Source organism: Apteryx mantelli, chromosome 1 (assembly GCF_036417845.1).
Source record: "Apteryx mantelli isolate bAptMan1 chromosome 1, bAptMan1.hap1, whole genome shotgun sequence".
Classification (NCBI taxonomy): Eukaryota; Metazoa; Chordata; class Aves; order Apterygiformes; family Apterygidae; genus Apteryx; species Apteryx mantelli.
The window spans coordinates 167288189-167308837 of NC_089978.1; the positions used below are offsets into that span (position 1 = coordinate 167288189).

Here is a 20649-nt window from a genome sequence, read left to right on the forward strand (position 1 = left end):
GTTTTCTTTCTAGTCTTGCTAAGAAAGACAAAAATTTAATATTTAAAAAATCATTCTCTGTATCATGCCATGTCATTGCATTTACCCTGTCAATATGGGCTCTGACTATTATCTTATTATCTATCTCCATAGAGCCTCTTAACTCTTTAATATGCCAGTCACTGTTACCATTCAAGCTGGCTGGTGAATAATTTAGCTTTAAAACTATCTGTCTCCTATTTGAGCATGTAATTTTAAACAATTCTGTGTTACTCACTGATAATGAAAACATATTTACTTTATTTTGAGCTAAGGTTTCTATAATGCTTAGAACCATTTCTGCATCAGCATCATCTACTTAATAAAGTCCAGTTGCAAATTATATGGAAAAAATATCCTGTATGTTACCTCTCTTCTATCATGTTTTTTTTTTAAATGATTTTACATTTATAGCCTCTTCTAAAACCAGGTGTTCCATTTATTCATCTCTTTATAAAACATCTACTATATGTATAGAAGCACTTATATATTTGGTCTTCATGTGTTTGCTTTTTGTTACATGTCCTACCTAAATGGGACTCTGTCTTTTCTATTTCTTATCTAAAGTTTGTTGACTTTCACCTGTCCTTCATTTGAGAATACAAAAATCATACAATTTCACCTTTAGAAGAGGAGTTGCCTTGAACTGTGTTCTCTTCTGTACCTGTCAGCTTTCCTCTGCAGGTCTTTAAAAAGATGACAGGGGAGCACTGAAGTACCAACAGTGTAAAATGTTTCCAGTACTAATGTTTCCATTTAGGTTTAGATGCGACCAATCATTCCCATAGGCTCAAAGGTTAAAAAAAAAATCTTTCTAACAAGACTAAATTTCTGTTTATTTGTTTTCTCAATAATTTCTCAAGTCTCAGCCTCTCTATCTTGTTCTATATATGCTTTTCAAAATGTTTCAGAGTTGTTAGCTTCCTAACAACTTAAATTTTGCTTTGAAGATATCTTTTCTCTGTACATCTTTTCAGGATATGTCTTCTATCTCTGTATTATTGTTATCCATGTGTGCTATGATCACTCATCACACCTATAAGATTGTTTACGGGCTTCAAGAGGTCTATCATCACTGCATCAGTCACCCTGTGACTTTACTGGCATCACAAACCCAGTTAGATATATGACCACTGACTGAGTCCTCCACCACTACAGTTCACCTTGCCGCTTTCTGATAGGTGGGATCCCAACTTCAAAGGGACATCCTCAATGCAAAAAGAACGTGGTAGGGAAGGCTCATCAATGGGATCACCTCCAGCTTTCCAGTGTGATGCTCTCTGTCCTACCACCTCAGCAGTAGAGGGGCTGCAAGCCTGGGAACAGAATGGCTTTAACATATTTCTGGAAGTTTCATCAGTGCTGCCCCTCTGTCTCTTGAACTCTTTCTCTTCAGTCACCCTGAACTCTGGAGACAGCATTCTGTTTCCAAGGACCATGAGCTGTCTGCATCATATGCATGTACAAGCTACCTGCCTACAGAAATAAATCTACTGACAATGGCCACAAAGGAAACCGGGGAGCCTCACTTCTGCTGAACTTCTGTATTCTGAGCTTTTTTGATTTGGGATTTTTGTTTTTACTTTGGTGAGGGAAGACAAGGCCTTGTTTTGGTCTACAAGTTTGCTTACTTTTTTTAATCTTTTGATTTACTATTGAGTTTTCTGATGTTTTTAGGATTCAGCCAAGGAATGAATCCAGGAGCCTCCTCTTCTCTCCGTAGTCAAATTCCTCTTTACTTTGTTATCACCCTCAGTTTCAGGGCACATTCCATGCTAGGACTCTACATATTCAACAGGCTTTCATTTGCAGTCCCAGATTTGTACCTGCAGGTAGGTTTCAGCCACACCTGTCATCTAATCAGGCTGTTGTCTTCTGGCTCTACAATGGCGATGATTAGTCAAAGACGAGCTGCCACAGTAGCTATCACTGAAGACTAGCAGTTTACAGCAGAACCTCTCTTCAGGCCAAATTCTTATAGTAAGGTTTGGAATCAATTGAATCTTCTATTTTAAACCTGTGAATTTATTTTAGACTATAAATTATACCTTCTGTTACTCATACTATAGCAACAAAATGCCTGGCACTAGCCATACTAAGAGTCAGCAGTTAGATAAACACATGATGGTATATATTTGAATATCATAAGAGGGATTACATATGGAGAAAGAACATTTCAAACATACCACATTCGCTGGCTGATCCCCCCACCAACTGGAAGAACTGCTGAGCAATTTTCAGATGATCTCTCTAGGAGGAAAAAAAAGAAGACGACGATGACGACATGAGTTCCAGAGCTGATTCTACAGTACACAGTGAAAATAAGCTCTGGGAAACAGATGGGAGAAGCAGAGCACAACATGCAAACTAGGGATGAAGGAAAAACAAAAAAGGTAAATATGCCACTGTATGGCCCTAAACACACGGAAACAATGTGAAAAGCAAACAAGGTTTTTTGTAAGCAGGACAGAGAAGCTGAATTCAGTTTGATTAATTCTCAGGACTAGTAACAGAGATTTGCAGTTTAGTCATTCTGGACTGAGTACTACAGAGGGGAAGAGAGGAGGCTCAGAGGTCCTTCAATCTAAACGTGAAATGACTATGTCTTTCACCATCAGCTCCATTCCAATCCCTGCAGATCCACTCACATCCTACTGTTGGAAACTGGAGAACCTCATGGGCCTCACTCACCGAGCCTATTTCTTGTCCAAGTGCTGCATTTACCACTCCCTTGAGGATGTACTCCTAAAAAAAAAAAATAAAGGGGATCAGAGAAGACAAGGTGATGATTTCAAGAGACACAAAAGAGCCTACCTGCACATTATTTTCTTCCTAATGCCAACTCTATCCCAATTCAATTTAATAGGTAGCTAGTTACTATGATAGCAAGTGCTTCAGCACTGTGTGTAGTACAAAATGACCCTCAAAAATTCATTCTACGTGTTAGCTAGTCATTTCTGTAAAATATTTGATCTGTAAAGAGGTAGTGTGTTTTCTGATAAGATCTTCTGCTCAAAGACGATGCACCAGAAGGAAAACCACAACATATCACCATGCCATCTTCACCATCATGTGATGTGACCAATAAACAAGTGCAATCCTGTTACATTAATGCACAGATCCCACCTCAGGTATGCACATCGGTTAACTACTACCACCCTCGCTCCAAAATGCATAGCGTTTCTTACTGGGGCCAAAATATCAAGAGGCCTGTGCTCATGTCATTCTACTGAAATTAGGAGTAGTAGGGATTACAGGATACTCCACTCTTATGAATTACAACTACAGTTTAACTCTTCTTTGAGCAAGATTTTCTCAGCACGTAGCAGACATTTGTCTTGTTCAAATATTATAATTCAGAGTTCTAGCTATAAATCTGTTACACTAGGTACTCCTGATAAACCAGGATTGCCCTGTTACAGATATAAACTCAGGAAAAGACAAAAAAAAGATGCACACAGACCAAAAAAAGAGTGTAAGGAAACAATCTGACAACATTAGCCAGCATGCTAAGTAATCATCTTAGAACATCAACTCTCTTACAGATGCCAAACTACATTTTATAGACATCATGACAAAGAAGAAATCTGAGAAGAACTGAAGCAAGATACACAAGTAGTTTTGCAAGACTTAATGGGGAGTTCCTTCAAAGCATAAGGTAGAAGATGAAAAAAAAGAAAGCACAAAGATTCTCATTGCAAAATTTATCAAGTGGTTGATGATGAATGATATTATGATGGTATTTGTATAATATACGTAGGTGGGGGATTTAGGAAAGAAAATGCAGGGGAAAAAAAAAAAAAATCAGAGGCTAAAGGAGCAGTAGCTGCATAAAACTGTTCAAATAAGTACTGCCACATTGAAAAGTGCAAGGAGAAGTAAAAGGCAAAGTAGCAGAAGACACTCCTCAGCACAGAATCACCAGATCTGTGTTCTCGAGGTTTTCCTTTCCCTTCCCTCCATCTAATCCTCACACAGACTCATGAAAGGTCCCTTTCATGCCCAGCTATGTGACCTTTGGAAAATAAACTGCAAAGAAGAACAAATCATGTCAGAACAGTCACAAAAGAAAACTACAGTAGGAGTCAACGGACACTAGTTTTCACTCATTTCTGCCAAAGTGAGACAGGGTTAGCAAAGAGCTATTATTGAAACTGTTTAATCTAACTTAGCTCATTTTTTTTAAATGGCTTCAGGAGAAGCCATGTGAGCATCTGTGCTAGCTGACCTGAGGGCTGGTAACTGCTACCAAGGCAGAGGTGAGAAGCAGCTGTAGTTGGAAGAGGGCTTGTATCTATGCACTAATGGTCAGTTCCTTAGAACCAAGTCTGCACACAACAGAGCTGTACTCTTAGTTGATCCCATGTGGTACAGCAATAAACATACTAAATATTTATATATGCACATATTATAATATTTTATGTAAGCACATTAAGTCTTATTGTAAAAAGGATGGAAAACACCAGAGGTTTAAGGGTGGGAATGCGGCAAGCAGTCCTCAGGATCCCAGTTTTGCACGTGGCAGATTTCATACCAATTTATAACCTCTCTCTTTATGTACTATGACATAAGTTTCCAATTACCTGTGGAGTTGTAGGTTCCAGGTCTTTAATCAGGTTATAAGCTTCTTGCACATCATCTGAAATACCAGACGTTAGGATGCATGACAAACCACAGCACATTGTATTAGAACAAATCACTCATCCTCTATGACATTCCTTGATAGTCACAGACAAAGAAATAAAGCATTTAGACAGGAGGAAAAGGGGCATTATAAATCATTGTGAATTTATATCACAATGGTGATGGCTTTCTAGAACTCAAATAACAAACATGGAGTGAGTAATAGCTTCTTTATTACTACAATTTTCTTGTAGTGATGACTTGGCCCCTTGTTCATAATCCAGTGGCTGCCTTCTCAGCAGTACAAGGTCAAGATAATAAAACCTTCATCTTCTTCCTCTCTTTTCTCTTCTCACATTTATTTACCCCTGAAGGTGGATAAGGAAAGATGATTCTGAAGGGAGATTTCATCGTTTCCTTTATCAATATTTCAACATCTGTCCAGCAGCTCTTATCCTAATTCTATCAAGCAAAAAGCACTACGAATACAGCAGCTAATTTAAGATTGAATTCAATACACAGTTTCCTTCACTCAAACAAGAAACAACTGAAAAGATCTTAAATGTTACCTAATTCAAAAAAGATTTGTCAGAATGGTCTGATTAGCAAACCAACCTAGTGCAAATGCCTTTTGGACTGGCAAAATTTTGTTAATACAGCATTATGACAGGTCCCCATAAGAATAAACCAAATCAAACAAACTTTTTTTTTTTTTTTTTGCTAGTACAAACCACATATACACTTAAGAGACAGAGCTTTGCTATGTTAATGTATACCCAAATTCTCTGATGAACTTATTGGGATGCATGGTATATAAAGTTGACGTGGCTTACTTTTGCTTATAAAATAAATGTCTTTTTCTGGTAATTTTTCAGATTTGTGGAAAAAATGATGGGCATGGATTTTACTTATTCAAGAGGTAAGAAAAGACATTTACTTGCTTTCAGGTGCTCTGGTCATCTAATGGTGACAAAATACAAGGTTTATAAGAAAGTAGTGGATGGAAAAGCTATCATCACATCACCTTATACTAGATGACTGCACTAAACACCTATTCATCACTCAACCAATCAATCCACTGTTGAATAAAGGAACACAATGGGAAAAGAGGAATGCCTCTGAAACTAAATTCAAATAAAATTCAAAGGAGCTTGAAAATTAAAGAGAGAAACAAGTAGAAAATAAAAAAAAGCCTTGTCTACCTATTCTGGCCACCTACCTGCCTTTTTTAAGAGCTGTAAAATGGATTTGGAATGACATGTCTCGTTCACAAAACGTAACCTTGTTCCTAGTCACTTTGGCTCATATTCTGTTTGCACTACATTTATAGAAATTGTTGTCATTGCCTTGGTAGGACACATACCTATCATTCTCATAGACTCAAGCAGAGGAGAGGTCCTCTCACTACAAAACAACCCTTCCCCTCCAACCCAAGAACCTCCAGTTGTCTGCTGAAGTAATTTATTTGACAGCATACAATTGAAGACCTTCTCTGCAAGCCATGGGAACTCATAAACCACTGTTTTCTACAGAAATAGAAGTTAAATAAACTACAGTTTACTACAAAGCAAAAAAATTCAGAGTGATCAGCTGAGATCAGATGAATAGATGTTATCCTTGAAGCTATGAAAGAACCAGAGGAAGATGTATTCACCTTGCCGGAGATAGTAAATCACAAGATTTAGTCTGGCCTCAGGAATAACATCAACCAGAGGAGGCAGGACCTGCAAAGCCCCTTCTCCTCCTCGGAACACCACCTGCAGAAAAAAGCAGCTTATTGATAACTGCATAACAAAATTTTGTCTATGATCTCTTAACTGAAGGAATTTTATCCTTAAATTCCTATACTAATGGTAGGATTAGGTCAATGGAATTGGCATTAGTGTCATCCCTGCTTTAATATAATTATAAAATTGCAACACATGACAATCTTTATTCTGAAGTATATCAAGTATTTAATCCATCAGGAAAAGGTTAGTGAATCTCAGCTTTTAGCAGCTCAAAGCAGTAACACATTATATATCAAATAAGTTTAAGAAAAATATGGCATGAAACAAAACTGGAACACTGGGAACACAGACAAAAATTTTCAATTTACTTATAATGTATTTATGTGAAAATTTAGGCTAAGAACTCTGGATTTGTTTAGAATCCTAAAATGATCAGGAGTAATCAATACTTTATACTTCAGTTCACATGACAGTTCCCCCAACAACACCCAGCATACTGATTCAACCACTAGCAAAAAGGCCAACAATCAAAACAAAGAATGTTAACTAAGGAAAGTCCAGTCTGAAATCAGTCTTAACTGTTGGAAAAAATGTGCTAACTTGTTGTGACTGTTCTTGAATAATGACGAAGCAAGCAACTGTCCATCATTAAATAACAACAATCTACCGTTATCAGTCATTCAGCAAAGTAATAGTAATACCATTGCAGGGAGCATTAGCAGTTCATCAGTGAGTCTTTTACTTCAAATCACAAACATTTTGGCTTGTATCAGTATCTTCTCCCTACAAACTCCTTGTCAAGTACATTTGGATAGAAACCATTTTCTTGAGTTATCTTAATTCCACTGACATCTTACTCTTATTAAACAACACAGTTCATGGTCATGCATTCTGACTTGCTCTACGGTCTTGGTATGGACTGGGTCGTGCAAAGTATCTTGTAAGGGTATTGTCACTGGACATTAAAATCATATGCCCTTGAGGCTAAACCCAATATTATCATTTTCATAACAGTCTCAAATTGATAGGGAAAAATGTCAGGGGGAAAAAAAGATACACTTGATAGCACATTGATTATACACATCAGATTTCTGGAATGGGCCTCACATGGCAGAAGAGATTCAGAGGTCTCCAGTTCCCAAAATATTTCACTTCATGAGTCATCAAGAAATGCTCTACAAATGAGTGCAGTCTATATTAAATTTGAGAAATACATTACTCACCAGATTGTGCTTAATGAGCTCCTTGGCAAACTCAAAAGAAGATGAGGCACTATCCATCAAGCTCTTGAGCTCTGCCTGGAATTATATACATTCAAAAAGCTTAACAAGAAAACAAAAAAGCACACAAGATAAGTGCAGGTTCATATTACTCCCTAAGCTGACAGAAAGACATCTTCAACAGTGATAAGCTGGGTCACAGGAAGAACTTTTCACAGAAAGCCATTCTGCTTCAATAGGATTTTTTGCAGTTGGATAATACATATGGACACAAGGTCAAAAGTGCACCAGGAAAACAATAAGATCAATGTGCATGCATGTGGATGGACAGGGACACACACACACACCTCAGTTCTTAATACCAGGGAGACTATGAAATAGGTGACATTCCTAAAAGAAGGACACAAAAGGACATGATAAAAGGCCATTATCAACATCAGAGATTAAGACAGACAACAAGGAAAAGAAACCTGTATGGAATCGTGAACTAAAATAAAGGAGAACCAAAGTGCTTTCCAAAAGATACCTCAGCAGCCTTCCCATTGTAAAGTCGGAAATGGTTACAAGCCTTAAGGTTAAGAGCAATGGTGCTGTCAGGAACTTGCTGAAGGTAAACAGCAAGCACTTCCTGTGATACATCATAGTAATCCAACTTGTAATAGCATAGGGCCACATACACATTCAGAGCCAGGTATTCCCTGCAGGACAGAGGAAAGAGGGTTAAAGGGAGCATTTAAATCCCACCAGATAGTTATACCACAAAACTTTAAAATGAGTAACAAAGCCCTCACTTGTCTATGCATCTTTTACAAGCACATCAAAATTGGGAGTTCTGAGAAATGCTTACTGGGTAACTACAGCTCTAGCTTCTGTTGGATAAATTGCACAGAATCAGTTACAGATGTGCTTAAGAGTTTGTCAACAGCAGCTACTGCAATTTTAAAGAACTATCTACAGAACTGTGGGTTTGCAAATTTGGGAAATGGTGGCAACTTCACACTAAGGAAAGGCACAGAAGATAAACTCTGTATTTAGCCTGATAGAATAGGATTTTCTATGCAGTGTGTGCAAAACTACATTTAACATGTAAATAAAACTTCACAAATATTTTTAATGGCTGTTATTAACTCCTATGTCAAGTGTAATTACTTCAAAAAACTTGCCATTACAAGCTATGAAGCCAGAAGAACTAGACACAGAAATAAGGCAGACATTTGTGGTAACAGTGAGTAAAAGGATAATTATTATGAAGGTTACTAATTTAGCACTGAGTGATTGCCTCTACAGGATTTGGAGGTTAAAATCTCTTCCCTGAGCATTAAATGACATGCATTCTGAGGGAGTTTCAGCTTTCTCTGAAGCATTCAGGAGGAAAAACTGTCAAAATACAACTGCGTATTCTGGAGTGGCAGTTTCTATTTTGCCAAATTATTCTTTGACTCCTGCTCACATGCCAGTAAGGAGGTAAAGGCAGCATACTAAAAAGTAAAATTGTACAAGGATGTAGAAGTGGAAAGAGAGGGGATGGAATGGACAACATGACATCTTTTATTGCTTACAATGAGTATTTTGAGCCACTTATGAGTTAATTTTCTTCCTTGTTAAATTCTGAACTAAAAAGTTGCAGAATATGATAAAAAAAGAGAAAACCCCAGGAACTGTTACAGCAAAATAAATAGAAATAATAATATTTAGAAAATATTATTAAAATAAAATAAAAATATTAGAAATAGTAATAAATAGAGACTTTATTAATATGTATTTTTCAATAATGATTTGCAATAAACAAAATTGAGGGGATGCAACTTGTCCACAGTTCGTGGTGGGAAAGGGACATAGTAATTGGAAAAAATCCATATTTTTTTAAAAAAAGTAACTAAATGGAATCCAAAACCCAGCAATATCAGAGACACTGCAGTAAGATTTAGAGTGGAGATGCCCACCGATTATCAAGAAGAATGCGTTTGTAGATGTCGATAGCTTCTTGGTAGTGGGACCGCATATAGTGGATAGATGCCAAGCTAAGCTGATCTTCTGTAATGTCTTGCAGATTCTGGTGAAAGCTCATCAGTTTCTTCTCATCACTGAACTAAAAAAGAAAGGGTGACGCATTCTCAGGAGAGTTCAGTGAGAAGAACATTTCAAGTTATTTAGTTGGATTAGTTTTGTCCTTGCTGGCAAGCAGCAGGTGATTCATATTGAACATCTGGAAAAACTTTTTTACTTTAAAGTTAATTTGACCAATGCAGAAAGCCAAGCATAAAAGAGGCAGAACAGTTGAAACTGGATAAATCTGAAGCTAAAACTAAGTATACACTTTTCTTTAAGGTGTGATCTAGACATAATTACTTCACATGGCTTGATGGATAAGAGAGAAAGAGTTGAATTAAATATTTCACATACAGAATTTTGCAAGACAAGATTTGAATGTTATTATTTGAGCCAACAGAAATTTTGCTGTTTGTAGTTCGAAATCTTATTTCTCAGGGATAGCAGAAAAATACAAGTCTTGCCAAGACAACAAACTCATTCTCACCAACCTTCTTCAGAGCACCAACAAATGCTCTTTCATCAACCCTTTAAAATTCCAGTTTCTTTAATTAACAGGTTTATTTTTAAAAGCATAGAATAGTGCCTAACAAACAAGGACAAAAGCAGGGAACAGAGTTAAACAATCATTTTACATTTGTATTACAATAGTAAAGTTGAGGCTATTCACCTAATCAATTTACTCAAATTGCTTATTCCTGTGCTTCTCTTTGCTGTTTCTGCTGATGTCAGCAACAGTAATTATGAACTCCTCTTGCATACAAATTCTCTCTTACACATTTGTTCTTTATCTAAAATATCTACCTGCAAAATTTTTCTTCAAATTCTTTTCCTCCCTCTTTGAGCTAGTCTCACAGTGATACTCCAATACAAAGGCAGAAGTTGCTAAACAGAACTCAATGCAAGGAGCTTCTTCGTATTTTCATAAAGTCTTTTATTTCCAAAGACTAACTACATGAACTAGGGACCATTCAACTTCTCTATATCATAGACATCTCTAAGTGACAGTGCCACTACAAAAACATTCTAACATTGTTCTCTTAAACTTACAGCGATTTAAGTAAACAGAATATGACATCAAAATGAACATTCAGGATTAATACTTTCTTTCACTCAACACAGTCTCTGCAGGAGCACAATACTTGTTAGGTATACTTCAGGATGGTACAAAACCAAATTAAAGAGAAGATAGCTATGTGTGATAGTGAAATGGTCTTTTAACTGCTGGTGAAATTAAAGTAAATCTCATGCTATAAACAATATAATATCTTGGATACTGAATAACTTAGGAGGGTCAGTAATAGCATATTGACCTTTTTGCTCAATTGCTAAGTATAAGACAGCTTTGAGTTAGGAAAACTTGGTATACTTAGAAGAAAAGTGAAAATAGTGGTGTCTACATTTCTGATTCTATTCAGATCCCAGGTTCCTTGCAATCAAAAATACCATCAGGCTCCTGCTATATGACTTATGTGAAATGAGTTGGTAGGACTTGCTTTAGATACATGCTGAGGGCATCTATTCTGAGATCCTGCTTTCACACTTTCTCCTCCACATTTTAATATAGTAGGGTGGTTGTGGAAAACGTTTGTTCTTCTGCCACCACAGACATTTTTAATTGTTCTGCCAGGTTGCCAGCATAAATTACATATAACTAAATTGAAAAGAAAATAAAAGAAAGCATGAGCAATGAAGAAACATCATACCTTATGTGCCAGGTGAAAGAGTAAACGGTTCTGGAGCCGACTCTTGGGCGCTGAAAGGAAAATTCAGTATGTATCGATACAATGAACAATTCAGTTTTAACTCCCTTTCCCAACAGACATGCATACACACATGTTCTCTCATTAACTAGCCCAAGTACACTTCTTCACTGCAACAGCCTGTGCAGGTCATGCCCTGGGGCACGTTTTGCCAATTTTATAGTGGTTGAAAAGCCTTCCTGCTTCCCATCTTCATTTGCTGTCATTTCTTTCTCAACCTCTGTTGAACATAATTTGTCATTGTCCTTTCCTTCCATGAGCTTTAAAAGTTTGATGAACTGTACTATTATTTCTCTGCAGGGCCTTCTGGATAATTCCATGATTTTGCGCAAGTGACACACAGCAGAATATCTCTTAAAAAATAAAAAGCAGCAACAGACAAACCCATAATCAAGGCTCCTTCTATGATGTGTAATGTTTGAAGTAAATCATCTGATTCGTAATTCTAGGAAGCCTGTCAACTTTCAGTGTCCTGCAAAACCCATCGCTGCTACTGTTTTGTTACTCATGCACACTATAACATACTTAATTCTAATATTTCTTCTGTCCTTAGGAACAAAAGACGCATGGAAGAATCCTGCACTCAGAGCAGATAAGGTTCAAACTAAGAAACGGAGGGAGGTTTAAGGGACATATCTTCTCTCTAGAGCCACTAAAGCTCACCAAATTTCTTGCTCTAGCAAGATTAGGAATTCCATTTAACACACTCTGTATGACACAAATTGTTAACTGTGGGGCTTTTAAGTCACTAGAGAGAGCCCTGTGCTTCACTGAGAGTGACAAAGATCCCTGTCCAACAGAGCTATTAATTTCTTTTGTGAGCAATCTTCCAAAAAGCCTTCCCTTGTTTCCTGTATTTTCTTTAGCCTACTTAGATAATGAGCACTCTCATTCTTGCTCAGACCAACAGCTATCAACCTATGTACCACAGAAAAGATTTATATGGAATCTTTACAAGAAACAGAATTAATTACTGTGTTTGTGAAGCCACAAAAGTGCAGAGTTAGCAAAGCAATGGCCTGTAACACAAGGCTGTAATTCTTCTGACATCCTAAACCGTGAAAGAGGGCTGAAGCCACCAAAACCTCTTTTTTTTTTTTCTCCCCAAAGATGGAATTTTCTAGTAATAATTTATATTTTTGCAAAAGCAATTTAGGGAGAGATTTCCAGACTTCTTACTCTTTTGCCATATAATGAGGGAACTTTGGAACTCGGTGAACAATGCCAAAAAGCAGGCCATTCTTGTCAAGTTGGCAGCGCAAAGCTATCTATCTGCTTCTGCTAGGCACAGCAATTATTTCTTTCCTCTCTCCCTTCTTAAGCTGTGTTATTTAAACATGTCCCTCCTCACCAACTACTCTAGAAAAAGGGGACAGTGAATCATATCTTTAAAGAACTGCTAGGAACAGGGGAGTCCCAAAAGGAAAAGGCAGTAGGAGAGAGTTCTCACAAAACCAAAACACCTTGCAAAATATTACTAGTTGAGGATCAAGTTGTTAAAAAGTCGAACAGTCTCCAACACAGAACATTTGGGGGAATTCTCATTAGCCTAATTATTAAAGAATGGAAAGGTTTTCTGATCTAGAATCTCTATCCTGTAAGGAACACTAGTATTACAATAAACAAGATAATATATTCTATAAAAGATTTCATCCATTGAGTTTAAAGTTACAGAGTACATTAATTTAAATGCAAGTTCTTAAAAATGTTGTCAGCAATGATACCATGGTAACTCCACATGTGCCTCAGCATTAACTGATAGGTTTTAGCATCAAATTTTAGAAGGGTTGCACATGGACCCCACCTGTGCTTTGTGCAAAACAAACTGACCACAACCACCCTCCACAGTTCAAAACAATTGGTCAACAAAGACTCCAAAAATACAAGCAGGACAGATTGTGGGATTTACACTAAAAATAACATATGTATAACCACATTACAGTGAGCAAATACACTCATGCTAAAACCTACACTGGTGTAAGTGTAAACGACAATTTTTTGTTTCACTGGTCAACCGCCGACTATAGCACTGCCCTCTCAAACCTGGCATCTGATCCAACATCTAAGTTATTAGTTTACTTCTTGGCAAAAGCCAGAGTTAGTCCATGTTATCCTATACTTAAAGTAGACAAAAGATTGAATTTGAGTTCTGATGGAGTAAGTGTTGGATATATGGAGAAGGAAAAAACCTCCTGCTTCATAACAGATTACATCATACAATCCATGCTGATATTCTTTAAAATGAGACACTTACTTAATGTCAGCCAGGGAAGTAGAGTGCAATAACCAAAAAATGTAGTCCTGTTGATAATAAAGCAGAGGCATGGAAACATTCAGTATCATCAGTTTCTCTTCTCCCAGTGCCAAATACATTTTTTGGAGGAAGACAAGGAAACATATGAACCAAATCAGATTAATTTCCACAACAAATTTGGTTATGAATATTGCAAAAAGCTGCTGTCCATCACTGGAGAAGGAAGTCACGCAATTGCCTCCTCATCAGAAAATGACTTTTTTGAAGGACACCAGGATTGTTCTTTTATGACTCTGCTGCTAACAAAGTTCATTGTCACCAAGTTAACTACTGATGCCACAAGGAAGTACAATCTTCTTTTATTCCCGTTTTTTCAGCAAGAAGACTGTACTTTTTTTTTTTTTTTTAGATCAGCATTAAGCAATCTAGGGTTTGTAATAAACATAATGACAATGCTGCATTGCAGTAAGTTGGGCCCTGCTCCAGTGATTAGTATTGGCCTTGTGCTGAACACATCTCTGAGGCAGCTGGACAAGGTATGTATATCTCTGGCTAGGAAACACCCTAATATTCCTATGCGAGAATTGTTGTCACGACCAGTGCCGATGTTCCAGACACTAAAGTGATTACAGTTGACACTGATCTTAAAAGCATTTTCCCATGTATTTTTATGTGCTGACTCTAAATGGATAGCTACTGAAAGAAGTATTTGTTAAAATATAATAAAGAGCTACAATAAAAGAGTGAAGACAGTTATTTTCACTAGCTTTTAAACAAAAAGTTTAAGTCAGTTGAAGAAGCAGCAGCTCATACTCCTGGTGGGTTCCATGTTGCTGCCACAGGCAGTAAGAAGAAGATGAAATAGGGTCACAGACATTCTGGCATTTACACCCTCTCATAAGCGTACAAGGCAATGGAGGTCCTGTGTCCAGCACTAACAAATCCCATCTAGCAAACATAAGGCACACGCACACTCAACAGCAGCGCTTCACACGCTAGGTAGGAGCCGGTGGGAGCGACATGGTCCTAAGGCAGCTCCGGGCAGACACCACAGCAAGTATGAGCAGAGGAAACCCTATACTCCTGCCCCTGAGCCACAACGTCCTGCTCACCCAAATACCAGAACCACAGCCTCACTGGTAGGGGGAAAATGCAAGGCATGGGAAAAATGTATGAAAAAACCCATGGTCCAACAGTGAGGTTCACACTTGCAGACTGTTCAAAACTTTCTCATGTGAAATTTACTGAGGAAACTAACTGAAATTTTCCCTCTCTCAAAATACTTTTGTTCCCTCTCAAAATTAAAAGTCAGTTCAACTATTTTCAGTTACTTGGAACATATACACATTTCATTTCAGTCATGCCTAAGCAGAGTAACCTGAAGATGACTGAAACAAAAACTGTCAATTATTCCTGTTTTGTAGCTTCCACCATGCCTCAAAAAGCAAAACAAGAAAATAAGGTTAGTAGGTTTTAAAGTTTAAATACGTATAAATTGAAATTTTCACTTGTGTACTTTTAAAGTTCCATATATCACACTGCTATTTCAAAAACAGCTAAAAGGCAGGAGAATGAACTACCGTTCTCAAGAATTACAATACAAGTAGGAAGCAGATAATTTTGCATATAGGTGAACATGCAGTTTAAAGAGGGAAAAAAAACCCCAGCAACTCTTCCATGCCCTTTCATAACTGCAGATTTTCACTGCTGACAATTATCTGACACCTGGCAAACATTAGTGCAGGCATATGCGAAACTAGTTTGGAAAACGCCATTGTTCTTACTAATTCATCTCTGTTCTGCTTTTGTGCAATATCACTCCTTCCAGTGTAGACTGTTAAATGAGAAATACCTCTCTTCAGTTAAACCACATCGTGAGCCGACACACAGAGTGTTGTGAAAAAGTAGAGTAATTATAAAAAAAACTTTCTTGACTGGTTCAACAACACAGTCCTGTCAGTGCATGAATCTTAAGTTTAATTGTAAAATGTTCATCCTGAAAAAATGTTTTTCAAAACAGATTTAACTGCAGTCCCACTTATGTGCAAATCACATTTGTTGGCATATACTCTATGGTTTAAAAGACACTGTTAGTTCTTGTTTCCTTCTTAATGCAGTGCTAGCCAATGGCTTCTGAGAGCACTAGGTTTTAAACACTAGGATTAGTTGCCAGGATCTCCATGCAAATGTGCCAGATTGAGTTTCTGGTCCATGCCCTTTGTTTCTTGAAGACACAGGAACCGCGAATGCAACACAAGACTATTTGTTTTTATATTTTTTTAAAGATTTAATTTATTCTTTATTAAGCCACAATTAAGACTCTCAGTCTCATTCTCCCAAGGCTAGATGGGCTAGCACATACTATAGAAACTGTATGTTCAGTCCATGTATTAGAGCACAGATGCAAAAAGAATAAACAAAGCATCACTTGGCAGCTTTGCTGTGGGATGACTATGAAACAACAGTTGCTGACTTGAAAGTAACTCTACCTTCACCTTAGATCCAGAAACATTAGTAACTACAATATAAGGGGACAGCAGGGAAAAAGGAGAAGTCAGAAATGTCTGAAAGGAGTTTGGAAGAAAGCCTAGAGGAAATAAAGCACAAATGTAATGAACAACCTTCAAAGAAAGACTTGCCTTTACCACCTTTTAGCTCCTCTTCTTAGGTTATATTTGCAATAATTCTGGTTTGTATAACTTTTGGTATACAGATTTATTCTTTCCTGAGAGGATGTACTGTTAAGTTTCATTAAGTAATGACAAACTAGGAGAACACTTCACATCTATTATAAAATAAAGATAAAACCTTGCTGCAGAAGAGAATGCTAAATACAGATCTTGCATGAAATGTAGTAATTATCTCATGGCCTTTAACTCTTATTTCCTAATTTTTATATATTCTGCATATTTTTCATCAAACAGTAAAAAAAAAATTGTTCTTAAGCAACAGCAATAGTATACAGCAAGAAAGAACTTTTATTTGATTTCTGGATATTTAAATTTTTGTGTGGAAAAGCTATTCCAGAAAGTTAGCTGACATTTATGATCCCTTTCATACAGAGACTCCAGTACACTATACATTTAGAATTATAGGTGAAAATAAATTACTTCTCCCTCATTTGTGTTAGCGCTATGCTACTTTCAGGGTCTTAATCTGACAGCTGTAACAATAATCAATAAACAGCAAACAGTATGTAAGAGTTCAGGCAAAATAACCCTAAAATAGCAATTGTAAGCAGCCCCACACTAGTAATATCTATCTTTTTATTTTCAGCAGTTTTCAAGGTAGCACTGGATAAATGGTGTTCTTTTGGAGACTTTACCTATTGGGTTTACTATTCAAAGAAATATGTTATTCATCAGTGTCTTTGCAATGCCATGAAAGAGATTATAAGATGCCATGGTCTCAACTGTTAATAATATATAAAGAACAGTCAACACTGATGCAATCCTAAGATGTTAAAAAACCTGTAAGAGGATATCTCTTGACTGAAAATAAAATGGTTCAACCTCAATTTAGACAAGACTGAAGTGATGTGAGGGGAAAGGGGAATATGTAGTACTTGTCTGCCCTTCACTGAAGGCTCCAAAGTGTTGCAAAGCATCCGTGGTGCCTGCCTTGTCACCATTAAGTAGCCAGGAATCATCAGCATTTACAGTACTCACAAGAGCATTGTAGAAAGGTTTAGCACCTTACTATAAAAACTGGCATGCTGTTCTGCTTAAACTCTTAAGTAAAATCAGGACATCACCAGCGTGAGCACTCAGCTACTCTCTGTTCCTTTCCCTGGCTACACTCCCCATGTCCTGCACTCTTTTTCTAAAATTCCTTCCCTTTTCCCTAGTGCCCAAGCACCACTAATCTCACCCCTACCCTGCCACTCGCCATGCTACTACGAACTGATCTGAGAGGGCAGGGAAAATTAACCTTCTCTCACTTTCAGTTTACAGTTAATAAAGATGCATGCCCAGCTGTGCATCTGTCATCTCTAGAATAGATTACTGTAATTCATGCTATCTGAAGCTGATGCCAATAAGCAGGCTCCAACTGCTACAGGATGCAGCCGCTCGCTTCCTCCATGTCTTAGGTCACGGTGACACCTCAGGTTCTTTTGCCAATTATTTTTAGATTTCAGTTCAAGTCCTAGATAGTAATCTCCAAGCTCAAACTTTCAGTGCTCTAAAGATTAAATTAACATCTGTGAATATTAGAAATTTACACATCTCTTGAGCAAGATGGATGACAAAGCTCCACATTTGACAGTTGGAAACAAAACATTTTCAGTTGGAGGAATCAAGCTCAGAATGAACTTTCAGAGGATTTTAAAGGGATTCCAGGCTCTAATTATGTCTAAAAAATACTTCAGAACCATCCTCTTTGAAGAAGCTCCTCTGCAGTAGCAGAAGTGTACATAATTCTTTACTCCCTACCCCATGTTCAGCCCAAGCCAACTACAAAACTAAAGAAACAGAAACAAAAGAGAAACCCCATACTTCAAGAGTTTTATCCAAAAAAGGCAAGAATCAGAATTTGACTGAGAACTTCACTATTATTAATTTTTCTTAGAAAGCACTGAGATACTATGGTGATGGGAAACAGTATACCAGTATAACAGTATCACTAAGATAAATAGAAAGTGATGGGTAACAAAACTAAACAGTAGAAACAGTTTCAGGCAATAAAAACTGCCTTGGAATCTAATTTCCATTCCTCTTCTTTTAAACAATCCCATGCATGTTCACATTAAAGTGGAACTTTAATAATGATGTGACTGCAGTGAACTCCATGCCTTGAAGAATCAGATGCCTAATATCTGACTTAGAAGGCAACAAGACCACCTACCAAGTCACCCAAATGATGTAAATGGAGTTCTTGTCCACATCAGAGAGAATGCTAAACTCCCTCATATGCTTATTTTCTGATAATTTCACTGTCCTAATTACCATCATCTGCACTGGCTCAGAGACATGGAATCAGTCAAAAGAGCAGTGAGTTTTTGCTGCTGGTCAGCATATGCTGGGTTTTATATTTAGAAATTAATAAGAGAAATTATTTTCCAGATGTCTCTTTCAGTTCCAACTGTTCCACCTGCCCAAGATTTTTTTTTAGAAGGCAAACAACATCACAGCTTTCCTGTTAAATGAAAAAAGCCTTTGATCAAAAGTATAATTCATTCTTCTCCAAAGCATCCAATCCTTTCTCTGGAAATCACTTTAAGTGTTCAAATCAACAAATAATCCTTTACATCAAGCCAAGACATGCATCTCACCTTTCAAGGCTGCTTGTTCAGCTTGTGTATACATCCCCAGGAAAAAGTAGGTACAGGCAAGGTTCACCCAAACATCAGGATTGCAAGCTGGTTTCTTGGTCAAAGCCTCATATTCCTGTAACAGAAGAGAGTTTTAACCTGTAATAGCACAGACATATATTAAGTACCACTCTTTCTTTCATCGTTTTACAACCTATTATTAAATTATTCAGATCATCCAACTTATTCTCAAGATAATCCTTGTAGTTCTTACAACTAAATTATTACATTTTGGCATAAAATATACTCTAGTGGCTCTTTTCTAATTACAGCAATAGAACTGAAAACAGAGACAAGCAGCACTATGAATCTTTACCATAGCTGCATGAATGCTGCCTAACACTGTAACGGTTTTAAAACTAGCAAAGCAACTAACTTTTTCTCAGTCTTTTCTGATGCTTTCTTAATTCCTGCTCCAATCAAAGCCTGGGAGCCATAAACATTAGGGAAATCCCTTTGTGAATACTTAGTGGAGCAACTGTTAAACTGTTAAAAAATCTGTAGGCAGTGGCTTAGTATAGATCAAAATACAAGCCTAGAAGTCAGTATTGGGCAGATTCAAGATTTCCTAATAGATAAAAAATATAATTACAGATAAAAATATAATTATAGCAAATATTATTAAACAGTGCTTAACATCACCACTTTCCATTTTAAGATTTATAGCAAACAGCTTTAGGAAGCCACTGGATACTATATTCTGAAATTTCTAACACATCCACATTCATTACATATCCTTTAACACTGTCAGGTAAACTGCTTCACTTTCTGTTATTTGTGCAAAAGTAAAAGCCTGAGCAGATCAATCCTTCAATCTAGTTTTTTTTAATGAAAAAAAAAAAAAACCCAAAAAGCTTTGCAGATACTGACCAGTGATACTCCTGAAGATAAACATCTTTGCTCTACATAACAACAGAGTACTAAAAACAGAGGCCGGGAGATCCCTCAATTTCATTTTTCCCTCTGTCAGGTGTCCATTAAATTACTATGAAGGACTATCTTCATGAAAGTGCCTCCTGCTGGTGTTCCTGCTCCCCATCCAGCCATGCCAAACAGGCAGCATAAGGCAAACAGGCTTGGTCATGCCAGGCTGTCACTTCCTCTCACCCCTCACAACAACACACATCCCATTGAAAGAAGAGTATGGAGTTGGCAAACATATGAGTTGGGATTTCCCTCTCCCCTGTGAGAATTGTGTACCAGATTGTGACACTAGGGTGGAAGTCGTCTTCCCTTTGGGGGAAAGGCACAGATATATAGCGCTAGATAAGCTAAGGCCATGCCCAAAGGGCAGTGAAGCCCCAGAATAGACATGCTGATGACAACAAAGTTTATAGTTTGCAAGCATAAATTTTTTTTTCTGTTGCCAAGTGAAAGTAAACAGCACTCCCAAACAGAGAAGCTATTGGTAAGCTGTGTCCTTGAAAGCTGGCCCAGTCTTACTAGTACGTCAGAGGCTAGCTGTCCTTCAAGAAGACTTTAAAAAAAGAAAAATCAAAACCCTCAAAGAAAACTTGTACATATAGACCAACTCTTCCAACTGAGGCCAGTTCAGTCTTGACACAGGCCTGTCACAGAGCTCCGAGAGACAGGACATCGTTGTTTATCAGCACCATCTGGAATATTTCAAAATCCATTCAGATTAAATGCACCCAGAGGTCTCTTCGGGCTATAGCTTCAG

General features: G+C 37.3%; 1 protein-coding gene across 5 annotated transcripts in view; it reads right to left on the reverse strand.

Moving 5' to 3' along the window:
- Positions 1 to 20649, reverse strand: part of IFT56 (intraflagellar transport 56) — a 50795-nt gene that overhangs the window by 25261 nt on the left and 4885 nt on the right. For all 5 annotated transcript variants that reach the window (XR_010886407.1, XM_067311062.1, XM_067311052.1 and 2 more), the window contains 9 exons: positions 18930 to 19044; positions 11347 to 11396; positions 9535 to 9680; positions 8118 to 8289; positions 7595 to 7669; positions 6296 to 6398; positions 4602 to 4657; positions 2710 to 2763; positions 2205 to 2268 (listed from right to left, as the gene is read on the reverse strand). Coding sequence is in view for 4 of the 5 variants with exons in the window: in XM_067311062.1 (XP_067167163.1) it covers positions 2205 to 2268; positions 2710 to 2763; positions 4602 to 4657; positions 6296 to 6398; positions 7595 to 7669; positions 8118 to 8289; positions 9535 to 9680; positions 11347 to 11396; positions 18930 to 19044 (835 nt within the window). In the remaining variant the exon portion in view is untranslated. The remainder of the gene's footprint in view (positions 1 to 2204; positions 2269 to 2709; positions 2764 to 4601; positions 4658 to 6295; positions 6399 to 7594; positions 7670 to 8117; positions 8290 to 9534; positions 9681 to 11346; positions 11397 to 18929; positions 19045 to 20649) is intronic.